The sequence below is a fragment of the Hylobates moloch genome, unplaced genomic scaffold, assembly GCF_009828535.3.
Source record: "Hylobates moloch isolate HMO894 unplaced genomic scaffold, HMol_V3 SCAFFOLD_1, whole genome shotgun sequence".
Classification (NCBI taxonomy): domain Eukaryota; kingdom Metazoa; phylum Chordata; class Mammalia; order Primates; family Hylobatidae; genus Hylobates; species Hylobates moloch.
Window position 1 is genome coordinate 173,664,524 of NW_026652276.1, and position 22,480 is coordinate 173,687,003.

The window sequence follows — 22,480 nt, forward strand, 5'->3', positions numbered from 1 at the left end:
ATACATTCTCTAGTAATGAATTTTAAAAATATGTTTCAGAAATTGGATGGGAGCCCTGACTCAAACCAATGTAAAACTGAGGAATGGAGAGGGGAGGAGGCAGGAGCCTGTTGACTCATTTAACTGGGAAGTCAATATAGAACAAATTATTTTAAGATGTTCTCTTGCTGTGTAATGCTAATATTCTTGGCTCAATTTGATTTCCTTCTCAGGCAAGCCCTTTCTGGTGTTGTAAGATGCTCACTGTCATCTCCACCCAAGCCACTATTATCCTCACAGCTCTTGATACTACAAACACTGACTGAAGCTTCGGAAAAGACTCTGATTGGCCTTGCTTGAATCATGAGCCCATAGCCAACCAATAATTCTCACCAGGAGTGTTGGATACTTTGATTGGATGTCTTAGTTCACCTGCAAATTCCTGTAGCTGGGGAGGCCAAACTCTGTAATTCCCAGTTCCTTTCAGCATCACACAGATCAGTTCCCAATGAGAAAAAGATGGTTACGGTTACCAGAATAAAAAGAGAATGATTTTTCACAGGTTCATAGAAATCATATACTCTTAAATATCATAAATAGGTCTGGCAAGATTGTCTTGGTATACTGAGAATTTCCATGGAAATTTGCACATACCTTCTTGATACTTACATAGAGATTATAGATTAAAAGATCACTTTATCACAAATACTTGATCGTTTCCCTTACCAGATTCTCAGCTTCCTGTATACAGGGACTGGTTCTTACGCATTAAAAAAAAACCTCTAAGCCTAGTATAGTACCTAGCACATAGAAGATAGTGAAACGTCTGTTGAATTAGTGAGAATTAGTAAATGAATGAGTGATTATCACATTTTGAGTGCTGTGTTCTGTCTTTGGCATACAGTATGAGAAAATTTTGACAAAAGGGGAAGAATCTAAAGGACAGAGGCCAGGATATTTTGTATAAAGTATGATTGAAATATTTGGAAATATTTTTTTTGGGTAGAAGGAAAGACAGCAAAGGATGGAAAATCATGATTATCTTTGTGATGTTTTCTACTTGTCTTACAGAGATTTGATATCTTTCCTTTGGGCACTCATGGCATTTTATGTTTCTTTTGGAGAAGATGATGATGAGACAGTAATTATTGTAACAGTAACGGTAGTGTTAATACCACAAGCAGCTATCATTTCCATATTTGTGAACGTACTCTCTTCATATGTGCATGTGTGTGTATATATATGTGTATACATATTCAAACATTGCCTCTAATTTCTTTCAACATCTGTGTAATTTAGGCATTCCTGTACCCAGTTTTCAGATAAGAAAACTGAGGCTTGATGAGGTTAAGTAACTTCCCCATGATCATAGCTAGTCATCGCTAGTCTCAGGTCTGGAATTCTAACTCAAATAGTCTGTTTCAAAATGTAGTGCTTTGTATCCCCTTCATGTTTTTCAGTTTTTACATTATAGTAGCTGTGAACCTGTCTTATCAGTATTAGACTACAACCTTTTTCAGACCAGTTTGCCTAATTCTTGAATCTCCCATAGTACTTTGTCTTATGCATAGTAGGTACTCAGTGAGAATTTCCTTAATAGGGTATTTCAAGTATTTGAAGGGAAATTTTAGAAAAGAAGAACTCAGGTGAACTTAGAGAAGGTAAATTCCAGTGGGATGTAGTGATGTTCTAACAAACAGAGCTGCCCAATACTGGAATGGCATGTTTTTTCGATTAGGGAACTTTCTGCCGATGCTCAAAGAGTGCCTGGTAGGGAGGATGTTTTAAAAGGGAGCCTTCTTAGCAGGAGGCATTAGGCTATACAACTTCTTCATCTCTGAAGAGGTGAACTCCAGATCACAGAGATTTTGCTAGTGGCTTGATATTCAAATGTCTTATATTTTATTTGCCTTTTAATGATCTTCAGTGTTGCAAATTATTCCAAATGCTCAATGACTGTTAACACAGTACTTCTAAATTATATAGCAGGACAAAGATATAGGGGATATTAAAAATAGGGTATAAAGGGATTCAGTTTTTAGATCTGCCTTTCTGTGCACAGGATTTAAGCAAGTCAAATGTACTTAGAGCCTACGTTTCTAAGATGGGAGAACATGGAATTTCTCGGAGACTAGGGATTTCTGAATGTGTTTAAAATAAAATTTTTCTAATAGTCTGTTTTTAACACTTTTTTTTAAAGCAGCTTTATTGAGAAATAGTTCTCATACCATATCATTCATTCATTCATTCATTCAATGAGTATAATTCAGTGTTTTTAGTATAGTCACCACAATTTAATTTTACAACATTTTCTTGATTAAAGCCCTGAACTGCCAGTAAAATGTTAAATTTCCATGGTGTCTTCCACATAAAGGCAGAAGATGGTCAAAGCTGTTAAATATTTAGGGGATGTATTAGTCTGTTCTCACACTGCTATAAAGAAGTACCTGAGACCAGATAACTTATAAATGAAAGAAGTTTAATTGGCTCATGATTCTGCAGGCTGTACAGGAAACATGGCTGAGGAGACCTCAGGAAAATTATAATCATGGTAAAAGGGGAAGCAGGCATGTCTTACATGGCCAGAGCAGGAGGAAGAGAGAGAAGGGGGAGGTGCCACACATTTTTAAACCAGATCTCATGAGAACTCACTATCACAAGAACAGCAAGGGGGAAATCTGCCCCCATGACCTAATCACCTCCCACCAGGCCTTACCTCCAACACTGGGGATTATAATTCAACATAAGACTTGCATGGGGACAGAAATCTAAAACATATCAGAGGAGAAGGAGGTAAACACATGGGAAAAGAGAAAAGCATCAAAGCCTTCATAGAAAAGGAAGGTAGGTGAATGCTGATATGTATTTGGGCAGGCTGATGACCTACTTAGCAAAACTGTACATGTTGAGCATGGCTTTGAAGGAGGAGTCAGATACAAGTTGGCAGCATGGTGTGGGTAATTCCAAGAGAGACAAATGATGAGTGCCCAGTGGCTTGCAACTGGAAAAGATCAAGGTTTGAGACAGCCTGGGAGATAAGAAATTGCCTGCTTGGCTGAGACCACCTGAGCCAGAACATCATGGAGCACAAGGCAGTTAGGTTAGGGTCAGTCGGTAGACCTTTTAAAAACACATGTAATTTAGCCCTGATGAGTTCAGCTAATCTATAAAGACTTAGTGCATTTGTGAAGTGACAACTGAAATAAATCAGACAACCGTGGACAAAGCCAGTCTCAAAATTTGCCTAAATTTTAGTCCTCCCAGTTCTGAGTTCTGTTTTTATATGAGAATCTGTGAGAATCAGCTTTCAGTTGATACCTCTGTGTGTTTTTAAAAATGTGTTTTTTTCATGCTATATATGAATACAGAGACTGGATCTCTTTTGTAATCTTAATAATAAACTGATAAATTTTGCTTTATTGGGGTTTTGGTTTTATAAGATATTTCATAGTTTTATCTCAACTTGCCAAAGAATGAATTGATTATTGGTTTTTCATCTGCACTGGGAGCCCTCTGGTTCTAAGTATTATTAATATTAATTATTATCTTTACCTAGTCAGCCAGACTTGAAAGCATCTGTCTCCATTAGAAAGAGAGGCAGAGAATCAATCTGCCATGTGAAACAAGAGGCTTTGTAAATAAAACTTTTACTATAGAGCATTTGAAATTTGATTTCTACATTTTTAAGTATTTTAAAGTGGTGTACATTTTTTAATTTTTAAGAAGTTTGCATGTATTGAAAGTCATGTGGTTAGCTGACTTCTCAAAATATATTTGCATATTTTATTATTTTTACCCTTACCAAACTGACTCTTGTTGACTGGTGTTACTTTACCATTTACTAGTTGTGTTTGACTTTTGGGCAAATTAAGAGCTCTAATCTGGAGTGTTTCCTCATTTATAAACTTGAGGATAGCAATACCTACCTCTCAAAGTGATTCAGAAGATTACATAGTACAGGGTGTCAGCACCGCCCCCCACTCCCACCTGGGAACCAACTACTTTCACTAGTGCAGTAGCTCACATAACGCAATCCATTTGTATTAATGTCAAAATAAATCAGCAAATTAGTGAATTAAGTAGGATTTGAAATTTGTTTTCCATGATTGTTAAACCAGAATTTTAAGAAAGTAATCTCCCCAATATGATGATGTTTCATTTGCTTAGATTCTCTGCATTTTATATTGCTTTTCTTAAGGGGAATTGAGAGCCCCTTTATTTTTGCAATTATTTAGGAATCCCCAGCAGGAACAGCCATTATTTTACAGATGGTGTAAGAAAGGCAGGTGTGTGAAGTGGCTGGTTAAAGTGTATCATGATGCAAGTCATAAAATGAATGTGGAAAAAGAGAGTTGTAAAAAGAAAAAATGTTATTTATAATTATTTTGAGACATTTACCTTTAAATCATTTTCTTAAGCCTCCTTCTTCAGATAAGTTAATCTACTCTTCCATAAGAATACTTGAGAATAAAATTGGGTAGCCTAAAGGAGTTATTATACATGATTTTCTACTAACTGGAAATAGCTATGGACAGTTGCCTTTAATTTTGATTCCCCAGCTTTAATAGTGGACTTCCTATTGCAGAAGTTGTTTTAAAGGAGAAAAAATACTTTTAGCAGATTATATGTTTAAGAAAAGGAACTTTTAGTCTCTTTTAAAAATGCTGCATTTAGTTATTAAATAGTTGATTTATTTTTACGTTTGCATTTAGAATTCCTTTTCTCTTTTCCTCCACTGAACATACCAATTTTGTTTTTGAATGGCTAACCCATTTGGTATTTCTGGTTTAAAAATGAGAATAAAAATTTGATAATAATGGCTTTTGGGGTTTGGCTGAGTTACAGCTGTTTTCTTATATTTTGCTTTGTGTGGGGGTGAATGAATGTGTGTGAGAGAATAAAAGGGCAGAGTTTAAAAGACTGCTCTCCTTGAAGGCAGAGGTTTTCTTAATCATGATGTTCAGAGCACATGGATCAGGACCTAGAAGCCTCTAGGGTAAATATTTTAGCTACAGCTCTTGTAGTCTAACATCAGGTTATTGAAAAAGACTCCGAGAAACACTACCAATATTATGAACTAGCAGGATTGATATGTGAATCTTGATGTGTTCTTTTTGAAAAATAACCTTTTTGTGATTGCTGTGTGCAAAGCATAATGAAATGTGCTGTTGGAGGAAAGGAAGAGGTTAGTGGAAGTCTCAAAATGAAAAGCAAGTTGCTGCGTAGAAACTTATGTCAGCTATGGAATAAAGTAAGTGAATGGATAGAAGAGTAAGGGTGATAAACAGGTTACCTATATTTTAAAGAGTTATTTCATGATGAGGAACATGCTGTGTATGAGGGAAGGCCACCGATAGCTTAGGTGGAAGTAACAGTCATTTCCCCACCAACGTTCTCTCTTTTCTCTCATTTTGTCACTGATGTTTTAGCTTCTGTCAGCTGGCCCTTCTATTCTGTCACCATTTGTACTTTTCCTCTGCTGCCAGTTTAAGATTTTTGTTACAAGCATGTTATATGACTTGATTTGCTTTTTTTTTTTTTTTTTTTTTGTAGACACAGATAATGTACAAGTGGATAGAGCCCAAAATCTGCCGGGAGGATCTCACAGATGCTATTAGATTGCCCCCTTCTGGAGAGAAGAAGGATTGTCCGCCTTGCAACCCTGGATTTTATAACAATGGATCATCTTCTTGCCATCCCTGTCCTCCTGGAACATTTTCAGATGGAACCAAAGGTAGGATGTCAATTGGTCCAATAATTGGGCCTTTAGCAAAATGATCTTGTTAGACTACTGTGACCATTTTCTAAATTGTTTTTATGGAAAGTGGTTACAGAATTTCTTTTAGTTTTAGTAGACAAAAATTGCAGTCAACTGTAATATTTTAGTTGCAGATAGATGGCTTGAATATAGCCATGTTGTATACTTACTATCCAGAGCCTTTGAGAGATAGCATAAAAAGGACTCTGAAGCCAAATTGACTTGGATTTGAATCTATGTCGCCCATGCTACCAATAGTGTGATTCATCCAAGTTGTTTAAACCTTTTGAAGCTCAATTTTCTTGTCTGTAGGATGGTGCATAATATCTGGCTCATCATCATTGAGAAGGACATTTAAACATGTCTTCTGTAGTACTTTTGCAGCAGGTATAAATATTTGTGAAATATTTTCTTTCCCTACTCCTTTTCTTACTGATGTGATGACGCAAAGTGGCTACATTTAAAAATGGTTGGAAAAGACCCTTCTCTTTCAATTTTGCAGATGTCAATTTAAATCAGGCTTATTTATAACCCAGCACTTTCCCAGCCCCTCAACTCCCAACCATTTCTCAACATAGTCAATATTTTGAATTTCAATTAATCTGTTCATAAATGGTATTAATATTCTGTTAAGTTGAATAACCAATAGGAAGAGTGAAATCTTTCTTTATTCATAAGGTGGAAGAACTGATTCTAAGGTCACATGCAGGAGAACTTGAACTTGTTTCATAGTTACTCTTTTTATGGAGGGTAATTAAGTATTAGCAGCTACTCCCAGACATGAAGGAAAAAATTATTTTTAGAGATATTGTTTCTGTCCCTTTCCTTTTTCATTTTAGTCAAGTATATGTGTGTATATATATATATATATATATATATAAAATATATCTAGAATTTTGTTCTTTCCAGATTTCTTTTGAAAAAGTTAGTACATCCTGAGGGAACTGGTAGTCCAATATCTTTTTTTTCCACTTCTCTCCCTGCTAATTGTAACGTAGTAGTGTTTGGAACAGAGGAAGTATAAGTTGTCCAGATACAGTTTAATTTTAATTGTTGACCCTACTTGTCTCCTGTAGAATGTAGACCATGTCCAGCAGGAACGGAGCCTGCACTTGGCTTTGAATATAAATGGTGGAATGTCCTTCCTGGCAACATGAAAACTTCCTGCTTCAATGTTGGGAATTCAAAGTGCGATGGAATGAATGGTAAATTCAAAATCAGCCTACTTGATATATTTCAGCAATAGAGACATCATTCATTCTTGAACTCAGCTCTCTAAAACATACCAAGTATGGGTATGAGGAACTTTAATCTTATCATTTGGCTACTTGCCCATCTTCTGGTTGTACCATAAAAATAGTAAATGTGGTGTCACAGCCAGATGATGTTCGTACAAGAACAAACTTTTAATTTTGCATTTTTTTAGGCAGTATTGAAGTAGATACTGAGGATCATCATTTATGGGTATAAATGCCAGAATAGATTTACCAAGGAGGGTGATGAAATCTATGTTCTTTACCATTTTAAAGAGTAGCATGATGGATTTCTGTCTTGATTAGTCTGGCTCAGCACTGTGCCCTGGTGAGGGGTTAACTAACTTCAAATTCCCCTTGCCTGTCAAGTCTATGATTGTATTTACAAAGTATATATGAATTCTACCTATTGAAAATTTGAAAATGTGGCAGAGTTCTACAGAACAGTTGTTGAATTGTATTTGCTCTTACCTTTTAAGTGCCTAGAGGGCTTGGAATTTACTTGCTCTGCAGTATGTGATGGTTGAATGAATATATGTATTTTTAAACTTGATGCTAGGGGTAGGTATTGTATATAACAGACCTTTACACTAAAATGCATCCTTTACTTATAACCTCACTGGCGTTTTTTATCTGCTCACTTTTCTCTATATTATGTTTAATTATTGTAAACACGTATGTGTGTGCTTTTTAATACATATGTTTTAAATCAATATCTATTCAAAAAAAAAGCTTGAGTCATAGGAAGTGAGGTGTATACACAAGCACAGAGATTGACAAATAGGTCTTTGAATAATGTTAAACAGATGAGTGAAAGACGAAAAGACAAAGCCTCGGTATATATATTAAATGTGAGCTAGTCTTCTTTATTTACCAATAATCCCACTTAAAAAGTCCTCAGAGAGAAAAGAATAAGATATAATAGCTGTTACCTGACTGTGAAGGTTTTTTTTTCCTAAAATGTCCTATAATTGAATTTTAAATTAAGAAAATTAAGACCAATTAGGAAAATAAGATTGGGAAGGCAAGGGTATAGAATAACTCTATAAAAGGACTAATACGTTTGTGTGTATGTGTGTGTGTGTGTGTATTCACTTACTAGTAAAGATTATCTGAAACTTTAATAGGATCTTATAGAGGAATTATTCATAGCTTAAACTCTGGAAATACTTGATTTACCCACTTGCTTACTCATTTACTGAGAGTCTATTTTTAAATTTTGCTTAGTTTTCAGTAATGATCAATGATTAAATGAAAAGTATAAATCTCTGCAGTATTAGTGTGTGGCATTGAAATGGTAAACAGTAATGTAAAAACTACAAAGATAAAAGGTGATGTATATTTTGTGACTGGCTGGTCCAGTAGCCAACCTTGTGAGGAGCAGCACTCACAAGAACGAGGGTGAAATGGAGAGGCACAGGGGCAGCCTGTCCCCTGGGATAGTCACCCACTAAGGCATGGAGTTAAAGCAAGTGTGCTTTGACCAACTTGACTGTATGATTTGGAGTGCTTTGAGATTCATGTAGTCTTGGTCTGATTTTCACACACTTACAGAACAGGTATGTAGAAGTAAATCTTCATGTGCTAAAATTTTGCCTAAGAGGAATTCAAAGCTGGAGACAAGTTAGTTTTTATTCATGAAGATGTTCATTGGGCTTTATCTATAACAACAAAAATTGACATAATTGAAATATCCGAAAATAGGATAATGTTTACAAAAGTTATATTACCCTAATGGAATGAAATATTATGCAATCATTATGTGCAAGTTGTACAGAAAACAATTTGGCAATGTTTCAGAAATTTAGAAGGTTCCTATTCTCCAAGCCAGAAATACCGCTTATGAGGATTATACCAAGGAAACAGTGTGATGTAAATAAAAATTATGCACAAAAATATTAATTTTAGAGTTATTTATAAGAGTGAAAAATAGAAAACAAACTAAATTTTCAATAATGGGGTATGGTTAAATAAAATTATGATATAGCTATGTAACATTTTTAAGTTGTTAAAATTAGATGTGCAGAGGATTTTTAGTGGTTTTTTAATGATACATAATAGTTTTATATATTTTGGAGGTACATGTGATATTTTGATATGTTCTAAAATGTAGAATGATCAAATAAGGGTAATGGGATATTATCATCTCAAACATTAATCTTTTTAATGTTGGAGACATTCTAATTCTTCTAGCTATTTTGAATAACACAAAAAATTACTAACTACACCCTACTGTATATTGAACACTAGATCTTATTTCTTGTATTTAACTGTATTTTTGCACCCATTAACTAATTGCTGTTTACCTCAAGGGGGTAATATTTTTGATAGAATGATGATTAGAAAAATCAGAAGGCCATGCTAAATGAAAGAAAAACAGAAAATAGATTATATAGTAAAATCTAAGTTATACATTTTAAAAGTATACACTAGACAAATACTAAAAAGAATGTTAAAAGGCTATTCCTTGGAGATGGGAGGTTTATGTGAAATATGAATTACTTTATTTTTAAATTTGGTTTACTGTATTTAATATGCCTTATAGACACTCATTGCTTTCAAAATCAGAATAGTAACATAGAATATTGATTTAAAAATATATTCATTTGACTCAATATTGGTATTCCTTTTTAGAAAAATATTGAATATACAGAAAAGCTTTACAAAAATATGTTTATTATAGTTTATATTATGTTACTTAAAGGTAAAAACAAACCAAATGGTTAAAATGGGTGTGTAATCAATAGTAGGTAAGTCCTCTAGTGGGAGTGATTTGGTGAATTATGCAAATTATATTTAGCTGAATAATAAAATGTTATTTCAGTCATTAACATGTTTATGAAATATTTATAAAAGTGCTTATGAAATAATGTTAATTTATAAAAGCATGATACAAAATTATCTATAATAAAAGCTCAGTGATGTAAAAACATGTATGCATTGATAGAAAGTGAAAAGAAACATCACAGCATGTTAATGGTGTTTTTTTTCTAGGTAATGAAGTTATAAGTAATTTTAGGTTTCAACTTTTAAATTTTTCTTTAAAATTTAAAATTTTTATGATGAATATAAGTATGATTTTTAAATACAAAATAATCTTAAAATATAAAATATACATAGAAACATGGAAAATATGAGATTCACTCTTATGGAAAAAAGAAAATACAAAATTATGTATACCATTATTAAACTGTGCCTATGGACAAAGACTAGAAGGGAATGTATAAAAATTATAATAGCTGTTAGGTGTTAGGTTAGAAGTAAATGTTTTTGAAATCAACATTCTGGTTGACACTGTTCCATATAGTTTTTATGCTTGAGAAAGGATAAAAATAACAACTAGGATACAGTAAAAGGCAGTATTTCCTAGGTTTTCTACTGACTTTGGTATGCCCTGGTTGATATGAAAAAAAAGTCTTAATTTTTATATTGATGACATGTCAAAATTATGATATTCTGTGTATATTGGGTTAAATAAAATATATTAAAATTTCACTTCTTTCTTTTTACATTATAAAATGTCCTTGGAACATTTAAACTCACAAGTGTGGCTCACATATTTCTCAATTGGATAGCAATGGTTTATCCCTTAAGGCACTTACATTGATACTAGCCATCTGGTTTCCCTTTGACGCCATTGTCCTCCTGCTTTTCTTGTCCAGTACATTACCCTGCGTGTGTCTTTCCACATACAGCTCTGCTCTCACGTTGGCAGTCTGGAGTTCTGAGTCAGGGGGTTCAGAGCAGTAGATTCTTTTATTTCTTCTCTTTGGTGTTTTTCCTGCTAAGGGTATCATGAGTGTTTAATTTCTTAGGGCTCCTGCAACAGAGTGCCACAAACTGGGTGGCTTCAAACAACAGAAAAGTATTCTCTCAGAGTTCTAGAGGCCAGAAGTCTGAAATCAAGGTGTTGGCAGGGCTATGTTCTCTCTGAAGCCTTTAGGGGAATATCCCTTCTTGCCTTTTCTAGCTTCTGGTAGCCCCGGGAATTCCTTGACTTGTGACAGCATAACTCTAGTCTCTGCCTCCATCTTCACAGGGCCGTCCTCCCTCTGGGTCTGTGTGTCTCTGTGTCTTCAAATGATCCTCTCCCTGTGTGTCTACGTCTGTGATGGTATTTTCCTCCCCTCATAAGGACACCAGTCATTTTGGATTAAGGCCCATCCTAATAACCTCATCTTAACTTTATTATATCTATGGAGTCTTTATTTCCAAATAATAAGGTCCCATTTATGGGTATTGGTGGTGGGGATTTCAACATATCTTTTTCTTAGGGACATAGTCAACGCCTAACAACAAGTGTTCTGTTCAGCCAAACCTGTGGCTGGAGTTGCTCCAAAAGTGGCTGGCAGGGGTGCTCCCAAAAGGTACTTCCCTAAACTGTCCTGAGACAGGGCCGGTTGGGATTTCAACCAAAGAAGCACTAAATACCACAGTGATCAGTCCAAAGCATTTATTAGGGGAATTTACCTACCGAGGGGCCTGTAGCATACCTCATCATGGACAGTAAGACAAGGAATGTTCTACTGAGGTGTGTCTGGAATGAGGGGAGTTGGGTTGTAGAGTTGAGATCAGGGTTTGAGGAGTTTGGCTCAAGGCTGGTGCTGGTTTCTTTCAGTATTTTAGACAACAACCTAAACACGTTTATCAGTGCCTGGGAATGTTCAAGGCCCTGGCTTGGGGTCAAGCCTGCAGGTAATGGAGAGGACATGCCACTGGCCAGGTCTCAAAGGGGTCAAGACACTGTTTCTCAGGACAGAGAAAAAAGTGGAGGACATTGGGGAACTCTCAACAAGTGATATTCAAACATGGGAAATGTTTGTTTCCTCCTGCGGGGGTATTAATCCTCCAAACTTAGCTCTTTTTACCATCCTTGTACTGCCTTCTTTTCTTTGCCCTTCCCTGCTATTCTATCCCTCCTCATGGCATTTCTGAACACTAGGAGTTGTTCTGAGAGAAACATTTCATAAAGTCCTCCCTTTCTTGGTATAGAATTGCTCCATGTGGGAATATCCTTCTGCTTTTTATCCCCATTGCAAGTTTACAGTCTCTTTAAACCTAAGTGCCTCTCATATTGCTTACACTGCAGTCAAGGGCCCGTTGTCCCACTGGGTCAGACTGTTTTATGTCTATTCAACTCTTAGAATTCTATACCTGCTTATCTCTCTTTTCAACCACATTAGATAGCCAAACAATGAACATCTCTCTTATAAGTATGTAGATTAGTACATATTATTTTTAAGACTAGCTTGATTGATGTATAGTCAACATATTACCTCTGTATAAATTGTTGATTATAGCATTTCAAAAATCGCCAAGTCAGTCTAGCACTGAACCAGCCTCTTCTTTAGTTTCTCTCTTATACCTCTTGCAGTAGCAGATACTGATATTTTCTTTAGAGATGGAAATGCCAATGCTGAGGTATTGCCATTAATTAATAACCTTGCTTGATGTTATTTTGGAGAGGCCTCTCTTCCTCATTGTACTGTGGCCATTTCAGTTTATATTGATTGTTACTTTGCAGAAGATGGACCTCATAATGGTTCTCTGTGCACAGCTCTATACTGTTGACAGTTGTGTGTGTCTGTCTCTCATGTTCTACTGACTCCTCAGTGAGGGGGACTTTGTCTTATCTTCCTATCCCAGTGCATGTCATAGTTCTTGGCACTCAGTAAATGCTAGTTGAATAAGTGAATGAATGCAGAACAGGGGTTAAATTAGGGAATAATACAGCAAACTATAAGAGTGAACCTCAGATCTCAAATCTTTTCTATTAAGTAATTTGAAGTTTCTATTGCACATTGGTTGCCTGAAGACTAGGATTGTTCATCTCAATATATTAGAGTAGATAGAGACCATCTGTTCTAGCTAAAATACAAGTCATGCTTCATTGAGAAAACTGTTGTTATCCCATTAAGTATCTTTTATTCAAAATAATGTGTTGCTTGGTTCCTCTTGGAACATCTACCTTGGCATGAAATTTGCAACTGTGATTAAAAATAGGGAATTCATTTGTAGCATTTCTAACTTTGAACAGAAACACTAATGCTTATTCTTACTTTTATCTTATTTAAACAGATTGTTGGAAATCATTAATGGAATTTTTATTAATAAAAATGACTTTTATTACTTCTAGGTTGGGAGGTGGCTGGAGATCATATCCAGAGTGGGGCTGGAGGTTCTGACAATGATTACCTGATCTTAAACTTGCATATCCCAGGATTTAAGTAAGGAAAACAATTCTAATTCTTTTCTGTAAGAATCCTCACACCTGTTTCCCCACAGAAATAAAGAAGTAGGGCTACTTTATGGAATATGTTAATATTACAAAAATACTTAGTAAATAACAAGCTGTCACAGGGTAATGTATTATATTGAAGAATATCTGTAGAATTAGTGATTGAGAAACTATAAATGTTAGTTATATATTACTTAGATAAAGCTGAAAAATTTAAACAATAGTGTGTCCAAATGCTACAGTAACTTTGATTCTTGGATGCTTAATGATGAGGTCAGTCTAAGTTGTTTGCAGGAGTATCTTTTGATGTATTTATCTATTTTTTCTCAGTTCTCTTGGTAAAATAGCATGTTAGAAATTTCTTAATCCCATTTCGTTTTAGTTCCCCGTGTTGAAATTACCCAGTAGGAGTCTTTTCCTTTAGGATGGATGGTATCATTTACAGCAAGAGGTTCAAGCATATTACCATGGTTGTGTGGACTCAATGTCTACAAAGAGTGTGGACAGGTAGGATTAAGTGAGGAAGGAGTTGTGGGTGAGGGAAGCGGTAGATTAGAGGAAGAGAAGAGCATGGCTTTTAGTTTAATAAAAATAGTGGCTTAATTTTATTCTAAATTGTATTTAGAACATACTATAAATATTGCCATTTTAATCTGTCAAATAGACCACCAACATCTATGACTGGAGCCATGGGTTCTGAACTAGGAAGAATAACATTTGTCTTTGAGACCCTCTGTTCAGCGGACTGTGTTTTGTACTTCATGGTGGTAAGTGGACGGGTGGCTTTCAAAGGCAGATTTCTGAGCTTAGCATTCTCCTTCAAGTGTAAATTTATCTGTGGCAAGTTGGGATAAGAATTCCTTTTTTTTTTTTTTTTTTTTTTTGCTATTCTTAGTGCCATTCACAAACATTAAAAAATATCTAAAGAAGTAATTAAGAATTGTGCAATGAAGTCCACAAATAAAGTGTTTATTCCTCATGGGAAAGACTAAGTGAGGGAGCCCGGGTGACTGATAGAGGCCAGGGAATATTAATCCGGTAAAAAAAATTCCTTCATAAAAGTGTCACCAGCAGAATGAAAATTCTCCCCTGATAACTATTCAGCTATTCAAACTATCCAGAAGGAGAAAACATTGTACTAATAAGTAAGGGCAGAAAATAATGGAGATGTAGAACATTGAGAAGAGAGCATTTAGAAAAAGACTACTATGCTCATGTCATAATTTTGCCCATTTCTTTTCTAGATGTCATACATCTGAGGAAAGTATCACCATGAAATTTACTAAGACCTTATGTGAGATTTAGAAGGTTGTTGGCTAAGAGTTTAACATTACAATTAAATAGTTACTTCATGGACCTGCTTTGTTTTTGTGGTTTTATTCCCAATGACCTTTTAGTAGCCAGTTAACAGTTTATTAACAGTTTTCTCCGTGATATGCAAAATGTGAGGAGACTTAAACGTTTATTTGTGATTACTGATAGCTTAAATGAAGGCAGACTTTTTTTATGAAAAAAGTATCGACTTTGTAGCAGTAAAAGATCATGAATAATCTTCAATATAGCCATCTATATCACAAATAACCCACAAGTCTTCAATTCTCCCAAGTCTGCCTCCTTATTTCTTTAGTCTGTTCTTCTCATACTCAGTGCCATTGCTGAAATGCAGACTAATATTATCTCTTAACTGGATTATTCAGTAGTCTCCTATACATTCTTCTCATCTCTATTCTTTCATCTATACTGTTGTCAAAATTATTTTTTTTTCTTTTTGGAGACGAAGTCTCACTCCGTTGCCCAGGCTGGAGTGCAGGGGTGCGATCTCGGCTCACTGCAACCTCTGCCTCCTGAGTTCAAGTGATTCTCCTGCCTCAGTCTTCTGAGTAGCTGGATTTACAGGCATGCACCATACGTCTAGCTAATTTTTATATTTTTAGTAGAGATGAGGTTTCACCATGTTGGCCAGGCTGGTCTCGAACTCCTGACCTCAGGTCATCTGCCCACTTTGGCCTCCCAAAGTGCTGGGATTACAGGTGTGAGTCACCGTGCCCAGCCAAAATTATCCTTAAACATAAAAACAACAGTAGAGGCTGGCGTGATGGCTCAATTCTGTAATCCCAGCACTTTGGGAAGCTGAGGTGGGTGGATTGTTTGAGTCCAGGTGTTTGAGAGCAGCCTGGGCAACATGGCAAAACCCCATCTCTACCAAAAAAAAAAAAAAAAGTTAGCTGGCCACAATGGTGCATGCCTTTAATCCTAGCTACTTTGGAGTTTGAGGTGGGAGAATCACCTGAGCCTGGGAGGTTGAGGCTGCAGTTAGTCATGATCATGCCACTACACTGCAGCCTGGGCAACAGGCCCTGTCTCAAAAATGAAATAAAACAAAGAAAACACCCCAACATTCAACAGTAGAGGCATGAACAACAAAGCTATCCCTTCCCTTGGTGCTTTTTATGGCCTATAGCAATGATTCTTAAAGTGTGGCCCCTGGACCAGCACCACCTGGATCCCCTTGGAAATTGTTAGAAATGCACATTTCTGTGTCTCAGCTTAGTCTCACTGAATGAAAAACTCTGTGGTCACAGCAGTCTGTATTTTAGCAAGCATTGAGGATGGTTCTGAAATACTTTAGAGTTTAAGAACCAACGGCCTCTGAATACACTTCAAATTCTGTAACATGGCATCTCTATGGTTCTTTGTATTCTTTCTCCAGCCTCTGTTTCCAAACCTGCTTTTATGACTCACCTTTGTTTAGTCACCTGAATTTGTCGGTGTTAGTGGAACACTCTGTACTTTTTCATTCCCTATGTGTTGACACTCTAAGCTAGAATGACATTTTTCCTTTTGTTGTTTTATCTGGTGAACTCCAATCATACTTCAGTAGCAGCTCAAACTTCACCTTTTCTCAGAAGCTCTCTCTTACTCCTTTCAGTCAAGTTAGCCACTCTCTCCAGTGTGCTTCTAAAACCCTTTGAAAAATCCCTGCTTTAATTATGTGAACTTATTTATGTTTTTGTCTCTCTCACTTGACCAGGCATCCCTGAGAGTAGGGATCTTATGATATTTGTATTGAGGAATCAATCCTAGAGCATTCGGCTTTTAGCAAAGTCTGCCATTTTCTTTCCTTTTTGTGTGATTTGATCTTCTCACACGACTTTTGGAGATCTCAAACTAAATAATATATAAAATTCTTTGAATATCATGTAGTGCTTCACAAATGTAAGGTGGTATTATGTGCACTAATGCATTAAATTTCAATTATTATAACCCATAATGATGTTTAATGAAGCACTATCAATATATTATGAACCGCTTTTTGGGAATGATGATTTCATTGTTTGGTTACATGAGGATTTCTATAATGTATGATGAGCATTTTCTGTTATTCCTATCTGTGGTGTGAACTCAGGATGTGTCTCTTTAGAGCATATTTGGTTACTTTATCACATGTTTGATTCCTGTATTATCAAAGGATGAAAAACAAAGAGACTTGTCTTGAGCTCATGAAACCTTATTGCCGGCATCCCAGATAACTAATGGAAGCCCATCCAAATTCCTAAGTGATCTATCAGGATTTCTGCTAGGAAAATTAGAAAATTCAGGGTTTAGGCTTGGTTTTCTTTTTATATAAATTAGATGTGTGTTACATTATCTGGTCAACTTATTAATATTTTCTTTCTAGTCATGTTAATGACAGCATATCAGTTGGAATATCACAAATTTGTGTGATTTTAATATTATCTTGAATTTCGTTAAATAAGAAATAAAATATAAACTAAACCTTTTGGAAATCAAGTATAAGCAAGAGAGGATTTCATGAACATAAAATAACATTCTGCTTAACATGCACTTGGGTAAAGTAACCCTGGAACTTGCAAGCATAATTCAGGGGAACTTGGAATTCCTATGTAAGAGCTCCGTATCAGAATCTCTGAAGGAAAAAGATAAAAAATTGGAAGCCTTTCCATTCAATGATAATTTTAGAAGTTTATTGTAAGAAGTTTGAGGAGTTATGTTTCCTCTTCTAAGTATATATCCCAAGCCAGATCACACACATGAAACAAAAATAGACAATAAAAACAAAAAAAAATCCAACCCTTAAACATATTATTATTTCAGACGTCTTTCAAGTTATATGAACAATGTGGTTGATATATTGTGATTACTGAGTGAGGTGCCTGTGCAGACTCGAAGGCAAGTTTTAAGAGTTCTGGGATTACATGCTCTGTTTGTAGTCATAAACTCTAATGGGGTTACTTTAAATATGAATACATTTGTAATATATGCACAGGTATATTATTGTTGAGTTTGTGCTTTATTTGAATATATTTTTTCCACTATGTTTTAGGATATTAATAGAAAAAGTACGAATGTGGTAGAATCATGGGGTGGAACCAAAGAAAAACAAGCTTACACCCATATCATCTTCAAGAATGCAACTTTTACATTTACATGGGCATTCCAGAGAACTAATCAGGGTCAAGATGTAAGTTCCAAGCACTTTTTTTTTTTTAGACACACTAATGATGCCCCCTTGTGGAGATGCATACAAAGTGATAACTCAAATTTGGAAGAAAAGACTGCTTTTTAAAAAATATAGAATGAATAATCTGGTTATGGAGTCGGTGGTATAAAATGATAATTTTTATTTTTCGAGAGTAAGAATGTATGGAATAAAATAACGTGTCTTTGAATTGTTCTTCACTCTGAACAAATACAGTTTTTGGAAACTTATGAGAAGGAAAATCTAATTTTGCAGTTCTCTAAAAATAACTTGTTTTTAAAGCTTTCTGAGGCTTTGTGAAGATGGGCAACTTTCTTCGTCTTCATCTGAGTCATCTGATGTTTAAGAGCCATTAACTAGTGTCATTTTATTTTTTCATTACAGTAATATTTCCTTTTACAGCCTGGAGAATGTGTATGTACCCACCATTGAGCTAACACACAAAATCATTTCCTTTCTTTTATTTTCCCTGCCAGAATAGACCTATTCCTCCCCTAAGTATATTCCATTGTACCATATGTTTCAATAGTAGCAGGACTTATTTTGTGGATCTCTATAGATGTAACCTTCCCAAGGTGAGAACAAGATAAACCACTTGTTCAAAAGTGGCCGTAATGCTATGGTGGCAAATGTATGGCATTTTCTCTTCTTCTCTTCAGGCTTTCAGTGGGGAATAAATTCCCCAGATTGTACTTGACTCCAGTTATTCCTTATGAAGGTTAAGATTACCATCCTGTGGGGCGTGAACATGCTGTGGAATCTTTCCTTGCCTTCCATTTATCTTTGTCCCAGACAAGGGCATTAAGTAGTCTGGAGTAACACTGCTCTGTACCGATAGAGTGATGCCCACCGCTTAATTAAAACCAGACCTTAAAGTGACATAGTGTTACAAGAAGGAAAAACATAATAAGACCCAGGTTTTTGCTCTCTAGTCCACATCTTTTCTATATGTTGATTAGGGAAAGGACTGGAGAAGGAAAGGAAGACTCAATGAAATGGTGTGCTTGCATTGATTTAACACAGTTAATGTTTGTGTGTGACTAGAGGTCCTAGTCTTCCAAGATTTTCTAATCCCCATTCCAAGGCATTTCTCCCTGCCACACTTTCAACATCCTATTGTATCATTTGATTTAGGCTAAGATGTGAATAAATGATGATGGGAGATGAAAACTGTTCCTCTCTTAAACTATACTAGTTCTTCTAGGTATGAGGTCTATAACTGCATCCTAATTTATACTAATTGTGACAGATTTCACAGTAATTGTGGCAAAACTGCTGGAACTATATTATTGCAGAAATTAGTTTCTAGTGTCAAGATTTAAGATTTTTTAAAAGAAGAACGAAATAGCAGTGATATTAATCTATTGTCAATTACAAACTATTAGGCTGGAACACTCTAGTTATTTTGATGATATCAACATAAGACATAATCTGGTTGTACAGCTAAGCCCCAAGGCAGAAGTCATTACTTTCTGCTCTTTTTTTAGAATAGACGGTTCATCAATGACATGGTGAAGATTTATTCTATCACAGCCACTAATGCAGTTGATGGAGTGGCGTCCTCATGCCGTGCCTGTGCCCTCGGTTCTGAACAGTCGGGTTCATCGTGTGTCCCCTGCCCTCCAGGCCACTACATTGAGAAAGAAACCAACCAGTGCAAGGAATGTCCACCTGACACCTACCTGTCCATACATCAGGTCTATGGCAAAGAGGCTTGTATTCCATGTGGGCCTGGGAGTAAAAACAATCAGGTAAGTGGGTCTGCATTTCAGGTATCCCCATGAAAGCACATTTTAATAGAGAAATTCAAGGGTTCTCCTTAATGTTTCTATGGGAGCTAAGAGGTTGCTATTTATTCTGAAATAAGACTTTCTACTTACCATTTCTGTTCTCTCCCTTCTTGCATTTATTAAACACTTACTGTATGCCATGAAAGTACTAGTTACTGGTGACATAAAATATTAAAAGCTCCCAAATAAGAATGCTTTTCCAAAATATTAAAACTGGTTTCTTGTGTATTGTTTAGGTACAGAAAATAAACTACCTATCTATAGGCTGGCTATAGCAGTCATCTGGGAACAGCTAGTGTTTCTTATAATTTTGAATAGCGAAGATTGATGCCATATTATGAGTGAAGGACAAAGCAGTTTTACTGTCTGTTTAAATTTACGTAACAGAATTTTGGCTATTTCTTAAAATACCTTTCTACCAGGAACAAACTTGAGGATAACTTTACTCTGTCTTTAAAAGATTCTGAATTTTCTGAACTTTGTTTAGAAAAATCTAGTTAGAGTTTAGAAATTCTTTATATTAGTATGGTAAAGTATTATAGCTAAGACTAAATTACTGGAATAGTTTTTACACCTAGAACTTTTTTTCAAACACATTTTAGTAGCAGCTAATATTTTCTTTCCTGCTATATTGTTTCTTTATCTTTAATCAAAGGACCATTCGGTTTGCTACAGTGACTGCTTTTTCTACCATGAAAAAGAAAATCAGAGTTTGCACTATGACTTTAGCAACCTCAGCAGTATGGGCTCATTAATGAATGGCCCCAGCTTCACCTCCAAAGGAACAAAATACTTCCATTTCTTCAATATCAGTTTATGTGGGCATGAGGTGAGTTCTGGCTGTCAAGGTGAGATGGACCTATATTTCAGCTCCGATCAAGTTGATATTTTCTGTGTTAATGGACCAATAAATTCTCTATGGATATCAACCAATTGTCAGAAACTGAGGTTTGATTGCTTTGATCCTCTATTACCGCCTAGAATATTGGCAGATTTCTCCACCAGGGGCAACTTTGCCTGGTTCTCAGTATATCAAATCATTTATGCAGTCAGTTGAAACCTGAGGCTTGGAGCTATGGTGTTAAGTGCTTTGAGGATGTTTTGTTTTCATAAAAATGGGTCAGGGTTGTCAATCTTGCCTCTTTTTAGGCAGGAAGTTATTTGAGAAAGTTTTGCTGTTGTTTATGTTGTCAATTTTGTGTTTTAAAAAGAAAAAGACTTTCAAGAGGAAGTTTGTCCAAAACAAAAAGGAGACGTGCAGGGCCAAATATCAGTTGATAAGGTGGGCTTAAATCATACAAATGGGATTTTATTTTCTGTGAGAAGAAGAGGAATCTTAATTGATACTGGCAATGGGGAGAGGTTACAGGACCATGATGCCCAATATTTTAATGGACATATGAGGTTAGGGTTGGGAAGTATGTATAGGTATATACCTACAGAGTAGAAACAGAATAAGGCATTTCCTCCGTGTTACTTCCCATATTAACTCCTATATTTTCAATTGTCTTCATTATGAGATACTGTGCAAAGCTTTGCACAAAGGAAACAAAAAGAGATCTGATGACCACAGAGGTTTTCAAACAAAAAGATCCATAAAATTTTACATAGTATGACAGTTGTCCTGTTTTGATTTTACCTGGGGTAATCCAAGACACTCACTAGATTAGTTACTCAGTTCACTCAATAAATATAAATTAAATACCTGTTATGTGCCAGATACTGTGGGAAGCAGTGAATAAGTTTGATTCCATTATCTACCATACTTCTATCACAATCTTATCGTACATTAGCACTACCTCTTTTTCCACCTTCTCTTCTCTTCTCTTCTCTTCTCTTCTCTTCTCTTCTCTTCTCTTCTCTTCTCTTCTCTTCTCTTCTCTTCTCTTCTCTTCTCTTCTCCTCTCCTCTCTTCTCTTCTCTTCCCCTCTGGCTTCTCTTTCCTTTTTATTCGTGTTTCTTTCTTTTTAGCTTCCACTATTTTCCTTTTTCTTTCCCCAGTACCTTTTCTCTGTTCTTTTTCATTATTCGTTATTGGCTTCAACATTTTAATTTAAGCCTAGTAAAAAAATATATACTGGTGAGAAAGCCTATTGTTGTCAGAAGGTCTGGTAGCAGGAGAAAAATTTATAGGTTAGGTCTGCTAGCTGCATTAAGAAAGAGAAACTTTTATACTTTTCTTTTTACACATCTGTGTACACTCTATATCTAACACCAATGAAATAGTTTTCCTATATTATTTTTACATTTACTTTGTAGAAATTATGGAGCAAGCTATAGTCCTTTGCAGTGGGACTATAGTATATTTAAACATATTATATTTAAACAATTTTTCCATTTTTTATGTTATATCTTCCAATTATTTTCTAAATTATTAAAAAAGCAAATCTCTGTATTCCCTTTAACTTGTTGTACAGTTGAGCAGATACACATCATTGAAACTAAGAGTAGGTGAATAAAGACACTTGTAGTGACCAACTATTTAGAATTCAGGTGTTATTCTAGAATTTTGCTGCAGTATGACTTTTGTGCTTTCTTCTTTAGCCTTCATGTTACCTTTCTGCTACACGTAGGGTCATAAAGGAAAAGGAAGCCCAACTCTTTTTCTTTGACATTGAAGCTTTCATCAGCAGTTTTCTGGTCTCTTTGCATGCAGTTATTCTATGAATTGAACATTTCATAGATTACTTTTATTTTCTTAAGTTTGACGACTTTCATTTATCACAAATGATGCTTGTAGTGGGAAAAGCAGTATAGTCTTGAATTACTGTACCTGTTATAACTGTAGACTCTGAAGTTTGGTTGAATATTGGGCTTTCCTTGAGAGCTTTTAAAAAGTACTGATGGGTGGCTAGGCCTCATACCAGATCAACTAAATCAGAATCCGTACAGTGAGGAGAGAGCCACTGCTCTTCTAGGGTCACTAGCTAGCCAAGATTAAGTTTAGAGATTGACATCCAA

The 22,480-nt window shown here is 35.5% G+C and overlaps 1 protein-coding gene across 8 annotated transcripts in view; it reads left to right on the forward strand.

Annotated features, from left to right (window-relative positions):
• ELAPOR2 (endosome-lysosome associated apoptosis and autophagy regulator family member 2) overlaps positions 1 to 22,480 on the forward strand; it is a 245,149-nt gene that overhangs the window by 133,107 nt on the left and 89,562 nt on the right. For all 8 annotated transcript variants that reach the window (XM_058425164.1, XM_032761192.2, XM_032761191.2 and 5 more), the window contains 7 exons: positions 5,533 to 5,713; positions 6,814 to 6,942; positions 13,127 to 13,217; positions 13,893 to 13,995; positions 17,574 to 17,711; positions 19,217 to 19,480; positions 20,175 to 20,348. In XM_058425164.1, coding sequence (XP_058281147.1) covers positions 5,533 to 5,713; positions 6,814 to 6,942; positions 13,127 to 13,217; positions 13,893 to 13,995; positions 17,574 to 17,711; positions 19,217 to 19,480; positions 20,175 to 20,348 — 1,080 coding nt within the window. The remainder of the gene's footprint in view (positions 1 to 5,532; positions 5,714 to 6,813; positions 6,943 to 13,126; positions 13,218 to 13,892; positions 13,996 to 17,573; positions 17,712 to 19,216; positions 19,481 to 20,174; positions 20,349 to 22,480) is intronic.